This window comes from Musa acuminata, chromosome BXJ3-4 (genome assembly GCF_036884655.1).
Source record: "Musa acuminata AAA Group cultivar baxijiao chromosome BXJ3-4, Cavendish_Baxijiao_AAA, whole genome shotgun sequence".
Lineage (NCBI taxonomy): Eukaryota > Viridiplantae > Streptophyta > Magnoliopsida > Zingiberales > Musaceae > Musa > Musa acuminata.
This window is the reverse complement of record NC_088352.1, coordinates 33,982,501-34,005,341: the sequence shown is the minus strand read 5'-3', so window position 1 is coordinate 34,005,341 and position 22,841 is coordinate 33,982,501. Positions and strand designations below refer to the sequence as shown.

Below are 22,841 nucleotides of genomic sequence, written 5' to 3'. Positions count from 1 at the left end.
GATTACGCAATGTGCTTAAATCCATGACATATTCTCCATAATATAGAATGATCCACATCTTATAGGGATGTTCTAGAAACAGCTGGGTTGCCACTTGCTGTGGAAGGAACTGATTCTTAAGTGCTTCAAGTACCTCACAGATGTGGTATTCTTCTCTTATCTACTTTTTATGATATCTGAACCTTTTTCTATTGCTAATGAATTATTTAAGCACCAGATACCATTCATTCGCTGACATGAAGGACTCCATAATTGTTCTTCAGGTAGAACATTGTTAGGCTTTAGGGAGATCACATGAAGATGTTGCTGAATACATTCTCTCTTTAAACTCAAGTGGATGGCCCGTTCCGCAACACAAGATTTGCCCGAAAATACTTTCATTCCCAGGTTGACTAGAGCTTTTGACTTAAAGAGTTAATGATATTCTATGACTTGTGATATAATATTAACGACCAATGCAATAGATAAAAACTGATGCACTTTCCCGAGTATATGCCAATGCTTTATTCGATTCATGATGTTCTTGGTTAACAAATTTTCTGTACAGCTTTTACTTTCTATGAATACTAAATACTAGCAACTGCACATAAGATGATGGTTGTCATGCTTGCTCTGACAGTAAATTTGACCTCATGTAACTCTCATGGTGAGATATAAAAATTTTTAGGATAAACATATAATTTCGCATGTATTTACTGCACGTGAAACTCAGATGTTTAACATTCAAGGTCTTGGTTGATATTGGACGAATGTACATGATCATTCAACAATGGTATCATGACAGTAATAATCTCTCTCAAGTGGGAGGGCAAATTGCAGACTAATACAAGACTTGCTTCCCCTTTCTTTCTATCTTGGAGACTTTCCAAGGAGTAGCATCTGTTCCAAATGCCCTTGTTTATAGCTGGAATTAATATACCCACTTGATGAAGAAACATCTTATCCTGAAAGAGACATTGGTGCAAGTAACCTGGGCAGAAATGATGGGTCTGCTTCAGTTCCCTGAAGCCATGGAAGAGTTTTCTCAGTGGTAGTGCGGTTCCAAATTTATAGCAAGGACTTTTTGGTGAAAAGAACCAACAATGACATCCACAGCTTGTGCAACTTTCGAGCAGTTGCTTGAGGTTTTCACAAAGAAGAAACAATTTTTAAAAGGTAGAGCTAAGAATCCTTCCGCTTGGTGATGGAAATCTTAAAATAAGAAGTGAAGTAGCTGTTGTTCTATGTAAAAGAGGTCATGCTTTCGATGTATAATCGTACAGGTCAGAATATGTTCGGCATCCCAAGCATAACTTGTGACTGAATTCATTCATCAAGGATTCCACGTGGTCACAGGCTGACATCGACCGAGCAAATGGAGCGACGTCCTGTGGAACTGCTGCCCGTCGAAATGATTCTATTGCTTCAACAAACATATTTCCATCCAAACCAAAAAATAGAGTCTCTCATGAATAAAAATATTCAGGAACAGTATATGAAACAGTAAAATTTGCTGCCTAAGAAGCGATTTCTTTTCTTATCTTAATCAACAGGATTCCTGTTCACATCACTACTGGGAAGATCCTTTCGGACCTAACTTCTTCCAATGGTGCCAAATTTCATTTTCCTTTTCCTTTCTCGTGGAATATGTAATGGTGCGAGCAGTGCCGTATCTGTCGACGGGCCATGGCCACAACCATGCATGGCAGCGAGAAGCAAGTGCTCGTATTGGCACACGCATCGCCATCGACTGCAGTTAACTTCAGAATCTTTACACGCGTATCGTTGGATCGGTCAACAGTTTATATAAGTGGAGAACAAGATCAAGGCACTGTACCTCTGTGGTCGGCTTATCGCTGCTTAACCGATGTCCCTCGCTCCATTCAACGTCCACTTGCTGCACGAACAACCGTCGTCAATCCATGGGATGCCACGGAATCATGTTTACGATCCTGACACCAACTACAGTCAGCGCCCTTGTGCATAGAACAGGCCACGCCGCTAATTCCCCGCGCGACAGGCGGATGTTGGACTACTGTTCTCGAGAAATCCACATCTTACCACCAGGATCGATCGATGTGGTTCTTTCTGGTATGTGTTCGGAATGATGATCTAGAGCAACAGTTCTGGTTCTCATCATCTGGGGATGTGCATTACCAAAGGAGGCTCTTTCCGGCTTTTAGCGAGTGGTGTTGCTGCTGTCTATCAGAGATCTGTTATCATGGATATTGGCTACCACGTTAATCCTTATAGCCCCCCGCGCGTGTGGCATGTAGTTTCAATGAGCTAATGATCATGGCACGTCACGTCCACGTGCTTCCTGCTGCAGGAACTCCGGCACAGTGTGCCACAATGCTGCACCACTGTGGAGCCTGCTCGAGCTACTCCTTTATGACTAGATGATCACTTCTTTCAACACGACTTATCTAAAAGTTTAGAGAAGTCTGAAGATGTTTTCAGTAAACCATAATGGTCGAACGGCTGACAGAGATGGGACTCTCCACTGTATGCCGCGGCAGCGATCTCCGTGCGTGCGTTCGGTCGATGTCGTGACCGTCTACGTTAGTGCAAACTAGGGCGTCGATTCCAGTGCGCACCCATGCCTCCGACGTGGAGTTGCTCCTCCGGAATTAGTGTTCGTTTTGTACGCAAAGCGTCATCATCTTGGAACGCATTAAGCACGGGATTCGGCGTGCTTTATGCTAATTATAGACAGACCTAACTCGGAGCTTGTGGTGTTCATCTGGTTTGTATCCCATCAAAAGTGAAGGTCTCCATCGTCGGACAGCTTTTCTTTTGCCAGTATGCTTACCCACCACCAGCAGTGTCTTCGATCAACTGGCAGGCATTAAGGCTATTAGGCGATGGATGACTTGATGACTCGTGCATATTTTTTCTGGACGATAATCGAGTGTTGAAAAATTGAAGGATAAATCTTCGGATTACAAGCAACAACAGCACTGCTTTCTAGTGCGGTGGATTCGAGGGTTTTGTCTCGTCTCCCTTTCCAAGGAACCTTGACGTTGTCTGTGGTTTAGATTGGCTGCTTCGGTAGTGCTTGCACCATATAACCCATATGAATGGCCAGTGGCATTCTAAGTTAGGTCGCTTCTCCTTTTCTTAGAAATCTTCAATATGAGATATATTTACTAAGATTATTGTAGGTCGTTTTCTTCTTTTATGATCGGTTAGAAATCTTCACTATGGGTAAGATTATTGTATGTCGCTTTCTCCTTTGTTGAGATTATTCTAGATCATTTTCTTCTTTTACGATCTGTCTCCTTTAGCAAGATTATTCTAGATCGCTACGATCTGAGGAGATTTTTCGGGATTTGCCTTTCGGTAAATGGCGCTTCGTCATGTAATCTACACGATGTGAGGACATTGCAGTTTGATGTGCTCTTCTCGTGGCGATTCTTTTCGCTCATTGCCTACACTTGGTATTCGTCTAATGCTCATCATCATTGAAATCTGATACAGGCCATTAAAAGGCTCGAAGAGCCCATTTAAACTGAGTAGCTAAACCCAGGAAAGCCCAAAATCATGGTCCATGTACGGCCCATCAATCACTAAGCACAGTGTGGATAGATAGATAGATAGCTATCACAGCAGAGTCCAGCAAACAGTGTCCTGTTTCGTTGCTCGTCAGTGTTGGACATCAACTGTTTGATGGAATTCGGCTGAGCTGAGAAAAGATGGAGGATACCCGTGAGTGCAGGCACGTTTGCTCTCGCTATTCAGCGGATGGTTGGTAATGAAATCTCTTGAAATCGCTGGCATAGCAATTCTTTCGGCAGATTTGTGTCAACTTCTGTGGCAAGAGGTTGTACAACCTATCCAGTGTGTAGTAGTTCAAGAAATCAAAATGAATCAATCAACAAGTTATTAGATATCAAAGACAAAGGATCCCAAAACACGACCAACTCACGATACAAAACACACTCATATTTGTCTATTATAATTATAATTGTTGGTCTGACAACCTATATTCAGTCCAGACTTAATCAGCCCATAGCTCATCTCCTCTTAATTTAATCCTAATTTATATTAGGATAGGTGTGGTCGCTATAGAAAAAGGTAAAAAGACGTATTATTCTCAATTATCTAGTAATATTTTCATCTCAGTTTAGATCAGATCTACAATAGATTTTTACTATGATTACTTGGGGAGAATTACGAAGGATTTAGATATTATGCATAGTGACGTAATCCTTGTATCATAGTTATTCTCTTGTAATTATTGCTAGAGTTTTTTACGAGAGATTAAGATTTGTATATTCATTATTATTATAGTGGATTATCTCTAGTTTATCTCGTGATTTTTACTCTTCACATTCAAGAGGTTTTCCACGTATATCTTGATATTCTATTTGATTGTGGATCCATTTAATTCCGATGTATTATGGTCTGCTAGTATTTGTTTATATACAGAAATTATTTCTTTTTATATCCCATCAACAATAACCTAATATAGTCGGTCCTATATCACAAATGAACCAATTTATGAAAGATTAATATTTAAATCGAGTTTAAGTATTTTGAACTAATAATTAGGTTCAACAAATTTTAGATCCGATCAAGATAACCTGTATAGTAGAGCATTATGAGAGATTTGATTAAGAAAAAGTCAAAAATATGTGTGAGATTATAACATCTCAATTTAAGTCTACCACCTATATCTATATGTTTTAATCAATTCTTAACACATGGCAAATCATGATTTATCTGCAGTGCTAAGACTCCCACCTGTACTTATATATTTTAATCAATTGTTTTAGACTTTCTCCGATCGAATAAGGTAAGATCAATTGTTGACACACGGTAACTCTATATTTCTTTGGAGTAAAATATTGCAATAAGAGAGAACGACTCCTCCAATATTTTGCATGGCATTTAGGTGAGCGGGATTGTGGTCGATTGTCCATCGCGATGGATGTAGATGGCTGCTATTTTGATGCCAATCAATTGACTTTTAAGTTGCAGAAAGACATGGCAGTCGCTGTTACCCACCAAACCTATCTACATGTCAAAGGAGAATAAAAAGAACGCATAAGCAACAGAGAAAGGGGCCATTTCCAGCATCGCTCTTGGCGAATACTGGACATGACCTTTTCGCGACTTCTCGGATCACTGCGCTAATAGATCGTGTCACAAGAGAGAGAAACCAAGATCCAGGCACGGAAGAAGAGGAAGAAGAAGAAGCCATCAAGCAAAGCCTGCAATTATTATACGATGAAGTCCGCTCCGTTGGCCCCTGCGGAACTTTGTGCATCGTTGGTGGTCAATCGCACAAGCGACAAATGTAGCCGAAAGTGTGAGCAAAAGTGACAGTGCCTCCTCCGTTGCCTGTTCTTGTCTCCATTTTCTTTGATTTTTTTTGTTTTTTGCCTTGTGTTCCTGTTGAGGTATATTTCAATGATACTTTTGTTCATTAGAAAGTAGCACATATGTTTATGTTTTTCTCCCATGCCTTTCGGCTTTCACCCAACTTGATTTACGAGCTTGTTAACAAGCTTTGAGTTTCTCAGCATTTGGTTCTTCATGTGAATTATTTTGGCTATGTTGATCATCCTTTTATTTCATAAGACTATCTTTTGAAGTAATGGAGATGAAAAGCACCTGCTTCGATCATTTATTTGTGAATCAGTTTCTGGCATCAATGATTTAATTTACTTTCCCTTATTATGAGCTAGAATGTTTGTATGTTTGATCTGAAGCGACTTCATGACATCAAGACCTTCCTGAATCCAGTAGGCCAAGCAAAGAAGCTATTTTTCTAGTCCACGAGATAAATAGAACTGTGTTTTACGTTACATGTGCATGATCTTTCCCTGTTCTTGTTCATAAGAATGTTGGGTGCTTCCGAGTCAGATTGTCACACAGAGACACTATTATCAGTGGCCTAGGAATGATGAGAAATGGTGATCCAGTGAAGGATAGCATTATAACATGCGTACATTAGTTCCGGTCTCCTTTTGGAGGTTGAAGAATCCATCCAGCTAATGATCAACAAAGAAGGAATTGATTAATCCGAGTGCTGTAACTTTTATAAGTCCACATGAAATGAAAAGGGGAAGAACATAAATGTCAAAAAGTGATGGAGAGTAAAAGCCTGAACTTAACTTTTGGCGGACACTAAAGATGGAGCTTTCGCTGGCACATCGACTGTAATCCAAGAATCTGGTTGTGTAGTAGTTAAATATTGGCGAGGAGGAAACCTGCTTCAAGTGTGAAGGGTGGCTGCTTGCAAAGTCATGGCTTTGGGAACGTTGAGAATAACTTCATGCAGACAAAGTCGACCTTTGCTTACTTCAGAGCGCCTCCTTTCTTCCTCTATAAATTTTGCTCTTAACACATAATTCCACCATAGCTCTTCTCCTCTTCCTTCTTTCGAGTTCCGAAATCCATCCAAATTTGGAACTTCCTTGGTCGTTTCAACTTTTCAAGAATTAGTGGCTTGAAGTTTTAATCGTTCCAAAAAAATCTGGGTTGTATGAGAAGAATGATCTTGACTCACAAGGCTTGTATCCTTTGGAAGATCCGTTTAGAGAAAAGCTATTATTTTTGGACATTCCATACTTCTAATCGGTACACCGCGAGAACAGAGACGCAGCTTTCAATGATTTAGTGCAGTTCCTTGTTCGCATCTTTGTTTCTCGTATTCTCCTCTTCTGACATAGTGTGTGGATAAGTAGTGCAAGAAAATGAATGCTATGTTGTTGCCACCGGGTTTCCGTTTCCATCCCACTGATGAGGAGCTGGTGGGATACTACCTGAAGAGGAAAGTGGAAGGACTTAAGATCGAGCTCGAGGTCATTCCGGTGATCAGTTTGTACAAGTTCGATCCATGGGAGCTACCAGGTAATGTCTTCTCCTTGTTGGTTGAAGTGCCATTGCGATTTGCTTCTGTTCATCTTTTCTTTTGTAGTATGTCACTGATTTATTTATAAGCATGCAATGAACAAAGATGGTGACAGCGTGCCAATTCTTCAAGTGATAGTGACTTTAAATATTGGAAAGAAAGAAAAGAATGGTTATTTTTAGCATATATTCCTAGCAAAAGGATTTTATGTTTGATCTGTTGGTGGAAAATCTTGCTGTGTTTCCGAATCAAATTCTGCATGAAAATGATGTAAGCATCTAACAGGTCGTCTAGATATTGGATCATGCAAAAACCACTAATATCTTAAAGGAATAACAAGTAAAAAGATTGGAAGGATTTGTCTCCAATCTGTTCAATTGTTTGATTCCAGAAAAATCATTTCTTCCGAAAAGAGACTTGGAGTGGTTCTTCTTCTGCTCATGGGATCGCAAGTACCCAAATGGTTCGCGCACAAATAGAGCTACAGCTTCGGGATACTGGAAAGCCACCGGAAAAGATCGAAAGATTGCCTGTGAGCCCTCTGCATTTGGACTGAGGAAGACTCTTGTGTTCTATCTTGGACGGGCTCCTGGGGGACAAAGAACAGTTTGGATCATGCATGAGTACCGCCTTTGTGAAGATCTTTTCCATGGATCTTCTAACTTTTTGGTAAGAAAGACACAACATCTTAATGCTATTCTTTCAAGAAAATTCTTGAATTTTCATAATTCTCATAATGCAACCTTCCTAGGGAGCTTTTTGTTTATGCCGAGTAATCAAGAGGAGTGGAAATTGGCTGAAAAGAAGTAGTAATCGACAAGAAGAACCCAAAGCTGAAAAGTATCCTTCCAACATGTTTGACTTCAACCGCAAAAGAAACATTGATGAAATCTTCAATGGCACAGAAGAAAGTTCATCTCTTGATCTGTTTGACAGAAGCGGTGGTTCATCTGTCATCAACTCTCCAGAAATTGCAAGATGGGTTGAGCCAGATCCAATAATTACAGTCCCCAGCGTGCCAGATGCATCAAAGGTATCAACAGCACTTCTTCCTTTGTGGGTGCCATGATAATTGATCCCAAACAGCCCCGGAATGTTATACCATGGTCAATTAGATACCGAAGAGGAGTACTCCTTTCATTCTAAATGAGCAGCTTGCTACTCATCTTCTTTCTTTCGTCTGCAGGCTTCTTCTGAAATGTACTACACGGAGGAAGCTTTTGCGATCAATGATCGTGGGACGAAATGCTTGCCATCTTTCTCAAGTCCTGTACATTGCATGGAGATGTGCAGAAACTGGGAAGACATTACGTTTCAGAGCCTCGAATTGGATGCATCATCATACGGTGGTTCTATTTATCATTGAATGCTAAGCCATCTTATCTTTCATCTTACCGTTTCTTTGATTGCAGGAGCCGAAGCTTTCAATGCAACCATACCTCCTCCAATTTGTAGGCAGGGGAGTGAAGGGGAAGAAGCCAACTTATGGTTACAGGAAGACAATATAGTGACTGTGATGTGAGATATTTTACAAGATGGAACTGCAGATAAAGATATGCAGCACAGCCCCTTTTAATGTCTGTGTCTGGAGGGACCAAAGTATTTATATATGTATATGGTGAACTATTCTCAAATACGAAAATGATGTACCATGAAACCATGCATGTAATCGTGAGAATAAAAGCCACATTTCAATTTGTAGTTTTGCTATGTTATTATTGTGAAGGAGTGCATAGTTGATCAACAAAAGAAGTAGAACATACGGGAAAGTGCCATTTCAGAAGCCTGGCAAAAAGAGAGAAAGCAGAGGAAACATGATGAAGCATATGTGCTCAAATGTCAAGTTGGTTTACGAGAAACCCAAGCCACCATTCAAAGAATCTAAGAAAGAAACCATTTGTTAAGTAACTTGATCATGACATTGAACACAAAGATTGCAATTCTTTATAGAGAAAATGTAGAAAGTTCAAGTTCAATGCTCATGTTTTTTTGTCAGAGCAGACCGTTGCATTCATCGACTAAATGGAAATCAACAACTGAAGCTCCTAAATTTCCTTTCAGTTCTACAACTGGTGCCATTATTCTGTCAGCATTCAGCAAGTCGTGAAAATGCTTGTATATAGCATGTTTTGGTCAATTTACATTTTTGATATGTTTTTTGGGAGAGACTCTTTGCCATGTTTGACATCGTAGCGGCAAATGATTTGTGGGGAGTATTTACGCAGCAAAAATGATGGTGATTGGCATTCATGTTGTTAGCAGATCAGCCAGTGTCAACGCTATGCATTCTGATTAGTAGTAGGATTGGAGGAGTAGCTATCATTCTTGATTTATTTTGCATTATAGTAAGTAAATTTCAAAGACCTTAGCCAACCTTTGTGGAATTACTATTAGATGGATGTGTAATTTTTAGCTTTCAATATCAAGACAAGGGGATTTAACCAGAGTTCAGGCTTACCTACAGGAGGGACCAAACATGTGGGCAATTGTAAGCATTTGTGGTCATTTTTCTCTTCCATAATTCCATATCTTGCTGATTAATTATGCTTTATAAAAAAAAAAAAAGCTGCCTGCAGTTCTTCATAGACAAGTTAATAGAGAAGTTTGAGTCTTTTCTTATTTGACTCAAATGTGGTGCCCAAGTATTTGACCCAGTTAAGTTTTTCTTTAGGTGGGGGATCACCTCCTCTGATCTCTAAGAGGAAAAAAAATAAAAATATATGTTATGGAAAAAAAAGTCTTGGCTATCATTAGAAAAAAGAAGATTGAATGAGGAGACAGATATTGATTATAAAGGTTTGAAATTTTCTTGAATGCCAGATTTGTGTGGCTCAGCAATCTTTAGTTGGATTAAGCCACTGTCAATCCTATCCTCAGCTTGTTCTCATCAGTAAACATTATATCTCTTCAGTTCTTTTAATATAAGTTGATAAATAATATTTATCTACTGATTTCACCAAAAGAAATATTCAAGGAAACATTCAACAGCATTCTCCCTCATCAGTGCATATTTCCATGACTGACTTGCATATACATTACATTAGAGATTCAGGACATTCTGCAGTCACAAGGCTTACTTTCCTAATGAAGACATAAATTACAGACATTTATTATACGTAATTATGTGTCTAAACTTTCATCTCAAATCCAGGATTGGTGGTGTGAGATTAGCTCAATGACCAGCTGTTCTCAGCTCAGCAGAGAGGGACACTGGGAGAGCTTGAAAGTTACAGGGAATGATTGTCTTTCTAATCTGCTGAACTGTCACAATAAAAGAAAAAAGGTGGCAACAAACTTCAGATCTCACATGATTGAGTAATGCAAACAAATGCAATGAAACTACAATCTTAGCATGCACTTTCGCAGCATAAGTTCCCAGTAAGCTTCTGAGATTGACCTGGTTACTTTTTCATACTTTAAATATTTAGATCTGTCACAAAAGAATGAAAGATAAAGAAGCCAAATAGTGTCATCAATTGGAAATATTGCTCTTCAACCTCTCAGTATTTGCCACTTCACAAGGGAAATATTAAGTTGAGGATATGCCAATATATGCATTTTTGTTGGATTGACAAATATTTTTGAAATCCTAAAAGATCTAAACTATTTGGTAAATTAGGATCTAGATTATGTATATCTAGATTTTGGCAGGGGAATAAGATGTAAGAAAACACTTTGAGCATTTTTCTCAAATGGATCAAGAGAAGGTTCGATAAAAAAATAAGATAAATAGAGGATATACAAGATGATTTGTACTTGAGTTGGGGGTTAACTCGAGAATGATACTCGTAATTGATATCACACAGTGAAAATTTTAGTTTTCTCGACGAAAGCAACGAGTGTCAAACCATATAAATGTTTTATTATTTTTGTAATATATTATTTATTTATTTATTTTGACAAAAAAACTTTTATTGAATTCAAAAAAATATAGCTAGGGGACTGGATAAAAGATGTAGATCACCTGATTTATAAAAACTGAGAATAGGCAGGTTTTTCCCAAAGAAAACTAATTGATATACTATGCAGTTCACTGTTATAGGTACAAAACTAAGTATGAACACTTGAAAGTGTTCTTTATTTGTTTCAAAGTCTGTAATTTCTCTTATGATTTCAAAGTCTTTTCTCCTTTAACAAAATGGCACCATAGCTTAAAAAATCTTAGATCATGTGATAGAAAATTCAACAAAGATGAGTGATGAAGATTAGGAGCACAAAATATTTATCAAGCAGGATATTATTAGGATTCAAATTACTTGGTAAATTAGGATATAGATTTTGATTAGGAATTCAAGTCAAAAAAATCTCTATGTCTTAGTGGAGAACAAGATGTAAAAAATACTTTGATGGCTTTGAGATTCTCTTTATTTATTTTAAAGAGAGTAAGAGAAAAGCTTAGAGAAATTCTTCATTGAATTTATGCTTAAGTTAGAGTTAGCTCAAGCATGCTTATAATTATTCTCATATGATGAAAATTTTAATATTTTTCATAGACAGAGACAAAGAGTATCAAACAGCTAAATCCTCCATCAAATTGTTTTGATGATTTTTTTAATATATTTTTTATTTATTAATATCATAGATTTTTCTTTGAAACATTCCCTTTACCCAACACTTTCCACCTAAACTTCTTTTAACCAGAAAAACCTGCTAAATCAGCATCTATGTGGACCTCATATCTTAAAGCTAAAGGCTATATGAATTTATCTTAAGATGACACAGCATGTCTCTTCAGTGGTTTCAGATCCTACACCTCTGACTGCCATCATCCTGTGGCAGAAGTCAACTCCAATCCATGTGTTCTATCTCTTGGTTATCTAACTTCCTTGCAAGAGTGACTAAAGGGGTTATTGACATGAGGAGGAGACAGTGAAACCTTCAGACCAAGTAGATGACCTTTTATATATCATATTCTTAACTCCACTAAACTATTCTGGTCAACCACCTGCCTTCCCTTTAACTATTCTACACATTGCCACTTATCTGAATCCATGTGATCTCAATTTCATGTCATTCGATCTCCATCAGATACTATTTTGCAAAGCAAGGCCCCCTTTTTCTTATGCAAGAAATAAACAAGAAATTTTCTACCAGTTCTTGCAGAAGACCTAAATTTATTAATGCCACTCATTTCTGATATGATGCCTATCTGATGTCAAAAATGCTTAGACTTTTCCTTTTCTGAACAAGCTGTATTGTAGAGTTCATCAACACAAGTCTAGGTGTTAATCTATTGCAATTTGGAGCCATATGGGGGCTCACAATCAGATCTAAACCATAGAGGTGTATAGAAAGATTACAAGTGAGATGTAATCTCCCCTGCTCCTCTCTTGGGAGTTAGTAAAGCACTGATAACAAAAAAATAGAAAAGTACAGATTAATTCAGTATGGTTCAAGATCCAAAAAAAATTTCTGATCCAAGTAGAATATGCTGGTCAAACTTGTGTTGTGAACTGTAGCAGCAAAAAAGATGGTTTTGATCCAGTTGAACAATTATTGTGTTTTTTCAGTGAATCAAAAGTCAATGGATGCTTAATCTTCCACCTAAATCAGATAGTTTTATGGTGTTGATCACAAGGCATCATAAGCAGCCCATGCATTGATTAAGGCAGCATTATACTGCCTAAACAGTTCATCATCAGGCCTCTCTTTCTCATTTGAATAGTTCCTATAATTAAAGCACTGACCATCATAATGGATCATTAAAAACAAATATATTGACCAAAGAACTCCTGAGTGAATATTAGCAAGATGTACTCAAGTCATTTTTAAAAGGAAAAAAAAAATGTAGACTTTCTATGCGCTAATTACTACCATTCAATTTGTGAAGCAAGTTGGCTCCTTGATGGTCTAAGAACTATTTTCCAATTTCATTGATCAACCTTTGATCTTCCTACATGTGCAATGTTTCTCAAGTCATAACTTCCTTCAACCAATCTTGTACCACATCAAGCAAGCTATTGAAGTCTCCATTGAATGCAAGTGAAGTGCACTTGTTTTTGGAGGATAGAAAGAGAAGAATTTCCACAAGAATAAGTGGAGAACAATCCATAGAAGGATCAAAGTCAGCTCAACCACCACAACTTCAACTCCATGAAACAAATTCTTAAGACCACGTTTCTGCCACCAAATCACAGAAGAAACCTTCAAAGTAATTGACTGGTGATATGAACACATGAAGTGGTTCCTACAAGAAGAGCCACCCCATTCTTGCCCAACCAATCTAAACCATTTGAATGCTTGACCAACCTAATGATTTGAAGCATTTTATTGTCTGATCTCATCCCATTTGAAATTAGTATAAGCCCATAGTTTGGTTAGATATGTTACATAACGAGGAATTCAACTGCTACCACCTTGGAACTTGCTTGCAATTCTCTTCATGCTGTAAACATATATAGCTCGATCGCAAGCATCTTTGGCCATTGACTTTGACTTTTCTTATGCCACCTTGCTCGCTATATATATATATATATGTCTTAAGTCTCCTCTATACCAACTCTTTCGGAGACTCGGGCTGAGAGCTCAACCAACCATGGAAGCTCCATTCTTGTTCCAGTGCCCCATTTCGCTGGAGCTAATGGAGGACCCGGTGACAATCGCTACCGGCGTCACGTACGAGAGGAAGAACATCGAGAAATGGCTGTTCACATACAAGAAGTTGACGTGCCCCGCCACCATGCAACGACTGGAGAGCTTTGATCTCACCCCCAATCACACCGTCAAGCGTCTCATCTCGTCTTTCCTGGAGCATGCAGCTGATGAGGAACCCGTCACGTCGCCTCCATGTTCGTATGATGCGGTGGATCATGACAAATTGGTGTCGCTGCTGAAGAGCATCCAAACGGGCCCCTTCAAGGCCAGTGGCCTGAGGAAGCTCAAGGTTCTCGTCGAGAAGAACGATGAGTTGCAGAAGGATTTGATTAGATCGGGAGGCATCGAAGTGCTGGGCTGCGTTATGTCTCATGTCGTCATGGAGAACTCCGACTTCACCGCGTTCCGAGCTTGCGAGGAGGCACTCGGTGTCCTCTCCCTCCTCCCCTTATCAGATGATGCTACGGTGGAGCTGATACTGAAGCCTGATTGCTTGAAACCGATGATGGTAATCATCCAGAAGGGAAGCGCCGAGGCTCGAGTCCACGCCATGTCCATCTTGATGAAGATTTCGAAGATCAACAACGAGTGGATCACCAAAATGGTAACCGATCAAGACGTGGACATTGTCAAATCCTTGTTGGACCTCTTGTCCGATGAGATCTCCACCAAGCTCAGCTCCTCCTCGTTGGATGTATTGCTCGAGATCGTCGCAACGTCAAACAAGAATCGGCTCAAGGCGATCGAAGCTGGTGCCGTCTGCATCTTGCTCGAGCTCCTACCCGACGCCAGCCGACACAACTGCGAGAAGGTATTGTTATTGCTCAAGAGGCTCTGCGAGTGCGCCGAAGGCCGATCAGCGTTCGCTGACCATGGGCTGGGCGTCGCGGCGGTGTCGAAGAAGATAATGCGCGTGTCGGAGATGGCGACCAAACTGGGCGTCCAGATCATGTGGCTCATGAGCAGCTTCCACCCCAGAGAGAAGCTGCTGGAGGAGATGATGGTGTTTGGAACGGTGAGGAAGCTCCTGGCTTTGTTGCACATCGATGGGCGATCATCGTCTACGAATGAGAAGGCAATCAAGATGATGAAGCTGCATGGGGCTGTATGGAGGCAGTACCATTGTTTTCCCAGCGAATTGAAAGACTTCTTGAGATTGAATCATTGATCTTCGCCCACCCATTTCTCATCCACTTGTGTAGAGTAAAGAAAAGAATGAGAAGGTTTGACATCATTCTGTGAATTTTCAGGTGCATCTGAGCTGACAAATAAGAAATTTTTGTTGCTATCAAAAGTTCAGATAATGTCAATGGTGCCATATTCTGCAACTTTCCAGGAATTTGCAGGTCAAAGACTGAATACCCTGCTGTTCATGATTAGAAAAGTTCAAGCCTTATAACCATTCAGGAACATCTTATCATTCCTCATAACCATTCAAGGCTATGCCCAGATTCCTTGTAACGCAGTTTCTTCTCCATAGCTAGGAAGACATCCACAGTAGAACTTCCCAGTAGTCTTCTCATGTTATGAGTTTAATATGACTGAATTAAGGACAAAGTATCCTAAGGATAAGTATTAGCCTCACCACAATATACTCTAATTTAATCAGATTAAACAGTCTATTCACTGTTCATCTGGTAGAATGATGTCATTACCTTATCTTCATGAATCGTAAAAAGTTTGATAATATGAAGATTTCTAAACTACCAGTTTAACAAGATAATCTTATAATGATTTAAGGAAAAGGTTATGAATTGCTTGAGAGAATAGAATGGGACCCTAACGGGGGGAGAAAAGAAAAAGGGAAATCAAGTTCCGCTGCAGCTTTGGTTTTAGTATTACCATCGAGAAAGGAAAGAAAGAAAGGGATGAAAAAAAGTTTATATATTAAGGATTAATAGGTTTTTAGATATTATTATTTGTTATATTAATTTATGTTATTTGAATGATTTAGGAGAAGAGAAAAGACCTCAATTATTCTATTCGTTATAATATTCTACGATGAAGTAAGAACTCGATTATTGTAAGTATAATCATAGATAATTTACTCTTTATGATCTAAAAAAATCTAACAATAGGTGATATGAGCAAACACAACTCGATAAACACTCCAACACATATGCTAGCAAAATTGATCATAAGAAATGTTTTGCTAAACTTATGCATTCTTTATGCATTACTTATATTAAAAAATACATAAATGTTAAATCTTCCTTAATGCTTACATAAAGAATAAATCATAAACTTTTTAACATCAAAAGTGCATAGGATAAGATTCGAGACACAATCGTTTGAAAACATTTTCATAACAAAAATATGTGCGGCTAAAATGTATATAATAATAATAATTAGCTTAGAACATTATCATTAACTAATTATAGATAAGTATAAATATAATTAGATGTTCGTATCTAAATTCATAGATGATCATAATTATAGCCAAGTGTACATAACAAAACAAAAGTTCAAATATTATTGGTTAGATGCGTTCTATCCTCATGAAAAGGGTCATGATCATGAATAACTCTTGTGATATATGCAACACATTTATCCATATGTTAGGATCAGAAAAAACTAATGTACTATAACCATTGTATAAATCCTATTAGTAGGTCTAGATTGGAACCATACAAAGTAAATAAAAATCAGTAAAAATAATGTATCAATATATATTTCAATAAATACGTCTTTACATATCATTTCAAATGTAACAAATAATATAACATTTAAAACTATAAGAACAAAAAAAAATTCAATTATGTTAAAAAAATATAATATAAAATAGATATTTTTAAAATTAGTCATTTATTCAACTATTATAAATCATATAACATTATTGGTTAGAACCATATATTTACCTTGATCATAGACTGTTATAATTGAAAATAAGTTAGATAGAGTCATCGTATACTTTACTTTGATTATAAACTATTTGACACAATGATCCAGGTCCTTTCTCTTTTTTGAAATCATTAAAATAATATAAATTAATATAATAAAGAATAAATTCTAAAATCATATTAATCTTTAATATATAAACCCTTTTTTCATCTTTTCCTTCTTCTATTCCTCAATAGCAATCATTTATTCTTATTTCCTCTTTCTCTAAGCTCATATGATGTTTGAATGATTAAAATTAATCCTACATACTTTTCTAATTAGTAGAAAAAAATAGGAAGTAAAAAACATGTATAAATATTTTTTTTTTGAACTTGAATGGACTCTCTTGATATAAAAGATCTTAGGTAGTAAAGATATTAACAATTTAACGTAAGGTCCTGAGTTCAAATCCTATATTTATCAATTATCCTTTGTAAAAAAAATCAAATTAAATCATAGCCTTTAATGAAGTGCATCAACATTGAAATAAGCATTATTTTTTATAGATGAATTAATCATACAAATAAACATAATTCTATAGTAGATGAAGTGCACTTCACCGTAATAAAGTGTAGCCTTAAAATTTGTACATAGAGAATTTTTTTTTTTTTGGCAAAAGAGTAATGATGAGGGCGAGATTCAAGCCTAACTTCTTGTAATAAACTATTAAGATTTTAATTAATAAATTATCATACATATTAATTTTTCTTCTTTTCTCAATTTTATTATATTTTCCCTCATCGTGTATCAATGTTGAGCTTGTTAGAGTATGCCATGTGTTTGAACGATGTTTGAATGATTAAAATTAATCCTACATACTTTTCTAATTAGTAGGAAATAATAAAAAGTCAAAAATGTGTATAATTTTTTTTGAATTTAAACGGGCTCTCTTGATATAAAAGATCTTACGTAGTAAAGATATTAATAATATAACATAAGGTCCTGAGTTCAAATCTTATATTTATCATTTCTCTTTTGTAAAAAAAAAAATCAAATCAAATCACAGCCTTTAATGAAATGCATCAACATTGAAATAAGCATTATTTTTTAGTGGATGAATTAATCATGCAAATAAGCATAATTCTATAGCGGATGAAGTGCACTTCACCATAATGAAGTGTATAGCCTTCAAAATGATGCAAAGAGATTTTTTTTGGTAAAAGAGTAATGATGAGGGCAAGATTCAAGCCTAAGTCCTTGTAATAAACTATTAAGATTTTTATCAATAAATTATCATACATATTATTTTTTTTCTTTTTTTCTCAATTTCATTATCTTTTCCCTCATCGTGTATCAATATTGAGCTTGTTAGATTATGCCATGTGTTTGAATGATTAAAATTAATCCTACATATTTTTTTAATTAGTAGAAAAAAATATGAAGTCAAAAACGTGTAAAAATATTTTTTTTGAATTTAAATAGACTCTCTTGATATAAAAGATCTTAGGTAGTAAAGATATTAACAATATATCCTGAGTTCAAATCTTATATTTATCACTTATCCTTTCTAAAAAAAAATCAAATCAAATTATAGCCGTTACTGACTTGGCAAAAGAATAATGATGAGGGCGAGATTCAAGCCTAAGTCCTTATAATAAACTATTAAAGCCTAAGTCAAACATATGACTTGGCAAATTATCATATATATTATTTTTTTCTCTTTTTTTCTCAATTTCATTATCTTTTCCCTCGTTCCGTATCAATATTGAGCTTCTTAGAGCATGTCATATGTTTGAATGATGTTTGAATAATTAAAATTAATCCTACATACATTTATAATTAGTAAAAAATAATAAGAAGTCAAAAACGTGTATAAATATTTTTTTTTTTGAATTTAAATAGACTCTCTTGATATAAAAGATCTTTGGTAGTAAATATATTAACAATATAACTTAAGGTCTTGAGTTCAAATCCTATATTTATCTTTTACCCTTTGTAAAAAAATAAAAATCAAATCACAACCTTTAAAATAAGCATTATTTTTTAGCATATGAATTAATCATACAAATAAGCATAATTCTAGAACATATGAATTGTGCTTCACCATAATGAAATGTAGCCTTCAAAATTGTACAAAGAGATTTTTCTTCTTTTTTTGACAAAAGAATAATGATGAGAGCAAGATTGTCATTGTAATAAACTATTAAGATTTTTATCAACAAATTATCAATAAGAAGGTTACAAATTAATTTTTTCTTTTTGTTCTTAATTTCATTATCTTTCCCCTCATCGCGTATCAATATTCAACTTGTTACAGCATGTCATGTGCCTTTTTTTTCTTATTCCCTTCTCTCCTATATTCGAGCAACTAAGTTCTATAGCAATGTATTATAACAAGCTACAATAGTAATGATTTCCCTTTTTCTTTAATGATCCTCTTTTCTCTTTTCAAGCAACCAAACCTAGCAATTGATAGGTACAAGATAGCACTCCCTCTTTCTTCTTTTTTCCTATGCATTAATCATTATAAGATCGAACTATATAATAAATAGATATCAAAATTCAGAGTAGATTAAACTATATACAATAATAATCATAGATTAAGATTCATAATTTGTATAATCCAAAAACTTGGAGAAGAAATCATAAAATAAAAATAATCATAATTGTTACATAGTCCTCAATATGATCTTGGTCCCTTATTCGAGTGTAGATCCAACGAACAAAATTTTCTTTCCAATCTAAAGATTCCCTATGAGAGAGTTTCTTCCGATGACCAAAAGAAAGAGGCTTTTGTGGGAAACAATAGACCGTCACGTACTAAAACTTCTTAATATCTTACTTTTTCGCGTGTGTTCTCTTTGGTACTATTAATTATCCCTAAGTCCCAAAATAAATCTCATGGGTATTAAATTCTTTTCCAAGAAAAATGTTTGGTCTTCTAAACTTGATATACCTGAATTAGAGAATAATTGAGGGTAATCTTCATAACCTATACAAGTTCCCACATAGTTTCTATTTCACTTTGATTACTCCACAGCACTTCGTATTGTTCATCTTCTATCAACAATGCAAATATGTTTCTCTTGATATAACAAATCTTTTTCCAATTGGTCGGGTGCAAATTTGATTACACAATCTATATTTTAAATATATTTTCTCAATATTAACAAATGAAATACATAATGAACTCCAGCAAAGTCAAATGGTGAAACAGGTTCATAAGTTACTTATCCGATCCTTTCCAAAATATCAGATAGTCCTATAAATTTAGAAGTCGATTTAGTACATAATCTAAATCTCCAGGGAAAAGGTTTAGGACAACATAATCTACAAAGTTGAATTTCAAATTACATCTTCTATTATTCGCATGATGCTTTTAATTGCATTGTGCTACAAGAAGGTATTCTCTAATCAATTTGCTCTTACAATAGTTTATTCAATTAGATTAGATATCAAGTACTTTCAATCACTGATATCATCTCAACATACAAGTAATATATATTTTCTTCCATATAAGGGTTCAAACCAAATCAATAGCACAAACTTCAAGATTTAGATTAAATCTATTTATGGATAAAAATAATATTAAAATTTAGATTAGTCACTAGAGATTTATGAATTCTTTTTCAAGTGTGAATTAGATCTTAAGTCTTTTGTCTAATACAATAGTCACTAGTACCTTACAATTTTTTTGAAATATTTTTTTATACTTTCTAATGAAGTATAATTCCTAATAGCAATGAAATTAGTTGATTTGGTAATTCTGATCAATAATTACCTAATATCATCATTTTCATTAGGAGTCTTTTGGTAATTATATCATACAATCTATAGATATATCTTGCTTCTCCTATTGGGATAGAAGTAAAACTCTAATGACCTAGATAGCTTCTTATGCTCAAATTTTACTTGTTGATAAGAAAAATATTATGAAACAAAATTTTCACTCTTCTCATGATATTCCATCAAAAATTTTCTTTTACATCTCCATACATCTTAGTTTCACTTGGGTGCCTTGTATAGCCTGTGTTATAAGCTTCTCTTATTATTTTACTTTTCATGACTAATTGAGATCTAGCCTTAACATCATCTTGAATTTTAGTCCAGCATTATTCACTTAAGTTTTTTTTAATTCTTTCTATTAAAGTAGGTTTGATGGTACAATTAGCAACCTGAACCCTTGGTGTATGCCAATATACACTAATTCCCAACTTTAACATGCATTTGATTGATGATCATAACTACAAGATTAGTTATACTCTTTCTATAAAGTACATCAACAACAACATTTGCTTTATCAAGATGATAATTTATAATTAAGTTATAATCTTTTAATTCAGTCCATCTTCTTTATCTTAAATTTAGTTTTTCCTAAACAAAAATATACTCCAAACTCTTATAGTCGATAAATATCTTATAGTTATCATCATATGGATAGTTTCTTTATATTTTTAAAGCCAAGAATACTATATTCAATTCAAGATCATGCATAACATAGTTCTATTTATATAATTTTAGTTGTATTAAAATATAAGTTTTATACCTTTTTCATATTGCATCTGAACACATCAATTGTGCTCTTGAAGCATCACCCTATATAGTGAAGCTTTGCCAGAAGGCATAGCAAAAAATAGGAGCAGATACCAATCTTCTTAATTCTTAAAAACTATCTTTACGATTCAAACCTAGTTCTTTTCTATGTCAAATAAGTTAAAGGTATGACAATATAAGAAAATCCTTCTACAAACTTTATATAATAGCCAAGCAATCCTAATAAACTATAGATCTCGGATACATTAGTAGGTTGATTATATTTAACAACATCTCTCATTTCGATTGAAATTCCTTTTTTCTAGAAATCAGATGACCTTGGAAAGTGATCTTCTACTAACTACAATGCATATTTCTTAAACTTTATATATAACTTGTGATCTCTTAGAAATTATAAAATAATTTTCAAATATGTTTTCTACTCTACTTATAGAATACACAAAAATATCATCAATGAAAAATCTAAAAATGGCTTGAAAATTATATTTATTAGATTCATAAATATTGTAAGTGCATTAGTTAATCCAAAAGGTAAAAGAAAAAATTTAGAGCATCCATATCTGATTTAAAAGGTAGATTTAGGTGCATCTTTTGCTTTTAAATCATTAATTTTTAGTAATGAATATCTATTCATTATTTAAGTCATGATATTAAATACAATGTTTGAAATTTTATTTAAGTCATGATAATAAATAATGAATATCTATACTTTATTTAAGTTATAATAATAAATACAAAGTCTGGAACTTTCATCTTGTTTTTTCATAAACAAAACAAATGAGACATTGGGTCGAATAAAACTTTTATCGAGTAATTCTTATAATTGCTCCTTCAATTCCTTTAACCAAGTTTATATTATCTTGCTTAAGGTTTCGTATTATGACTAAATAATATTGCATCCCTTCCTCAATTAAGTGCTTACCTTAAATGTTGGTAAAGTAGTCATGAAAACTAAATTTAACCTTGCTTGGAATTTGAAATTTTATAATTTTCATTCGAGTATCAATGGATAATTGAACATCTAAGGATACATGAATCAGATTATACTTCTTAACAAAATTTATAGATAAAAAAAATAAGTGCCATTATAATTAAATAATAATAAGGTAAATCAGGAAGATATTAATATGATCACTGATATTAGAAATTTAAACATCTTATAGCATCATGACATAAACATTTTCTGATATAGTAGTATCATGATTGGGCCTTCCTAATCTATGTTTGTGCATAATTTTTTTTTCTCTTGAGGCTATCGACATTCACTATCAATTTTACTTCCAACAGGTGACGATCAATAATCCTTTATAATCTTTTTCTTTTTTACAAACTTAAAAGAAAACCTTCACACTTAATCTTTTATAAAAAAACTCTCACCTTCTACTACTTGTAATTACAATTAAACTCAAGACTCAAACAATACTCAAAGAGAGATTTATAATATTTTATAAACTTAAAATTTTATATTTAATCAATCAAGCCAGAGTGAGATATTGAAAGGTCTTAAAAATAAAGTTAAAATTTTAAATTTTTAAAATTTTGAGTATAGGAGACACTACCATTTACTTTATAAGATATTACTATTGTAACTTTTGATATAGTCACAAAACTATACTTTGATAATCTTAACATTGCCATAGGTGGTACCACTATCACCCTAGGCAATACTACCACTATCGTAGATGATACCATTGTCATAATTATTGATAAAGCATAATTAGTACTTATCTATTGACTAAGTAGTACCACTACTTGAGTCTAGCGATACAACCACTCCCAGGTAGTTTAAGCTAAGTGTTTGGCCTTTTAATGGGCCCAATTATAACTTAAACTTAAGCCTAATGATTGGTATAAACTTAGATTCTAATTCAGTAGAGTATCAACTTAAATTAGTCTAAAAATGATCTTGACAAAAACCATAACTCATCAACTACTTATCTGATATTTTTTCAAAGCTTTCAGCATATTGTTTGCTATTTTAGTATGTCATTCAATTTTTTGATACTTTATCTGAACCTCTGGTATATCTCTC

The 22,841-nt window shown here is 34.8% G+C and overlaps 2 protein-coding genes across 2 annotated transcripts; both read left to right on the top strand.

Moving 5' to 3' along the window:
• The first annotated feature begins 6,074 nt into the window (after positions 1 to 6,074).
• On the top strand, positions 6,075 to 8,546 carry LOC135636179 (NAC domain-containing protein 71-like). The gene is made up of 5 exons (XM_065147792.1): positions 6,075 to 6,840; positions 7,233 to 7,510; positions 7,593 to 7,874; positions 8,028 to 8,187; positions 8,254 to 8,546. The coding sequence occupies exons 1-5, from the start codon at positions 6,684 to 6,686 to the stop codon at positions 8,361 to 8,363; spliced, it is 987 nt and encodes a 328-aa protein (XP_065003864.1). The 5' UTR covers positions 6,075 to 6,683; the 3' UTR covers positions 8,364 to 8,546.
• A 4,740-nt stretch (positions 8,547 to 13,286) lies between these two features.
• LOC103979499 (E3 ubiquitin-protein ligase PUB22) lies at positions 13,287 to 14,786 on the top strand. The gene has a single exon (XM_009395674.3). It carries the CDS (start codon positions 13,377 to 13,379, stop codon positions 14,601 to 14,603), a length of 1,227 nt encoding a protein of 408 aa, XP_009393949.2. The 5' UTR covers positions 13,287 to 13,376; the 3' UTR covers positions 14,604 to 14,786.
• Positions 14,787 to 22,841: the final 8,055 nt, after the last annotated feature.

Coding starts and splice junctions, on each gene's coding strand:
- LOC135636179 (XM_065147792.1), top strand. CDS start 6,684: ATGAATGCTATGTTGTTGCCACCGGGTTTCCGTTTCCATCCCACTGAT. Junction 6,841..7,232: donor CGATCCATGGGAGCTACCAG/GTAATGTCTTCT, acceptor GTTTGATTCCAG/AAAAATCATTTCTTCCGAAA. Junction 7,875..8,027: donor GCGTGCCAGATGCATCAAAG/GTATCAACAGCA, acceptor TTTCGTCTGCAG/GCTTCTTCTGAAATGTACTA.
- LOC103979499 (XM_009395674.3), top strand. CDS start 13,377: ATGGAAGCTCCATTCTTGTTCCAGTGCCCCATTTCGCTGGAGCTAATG.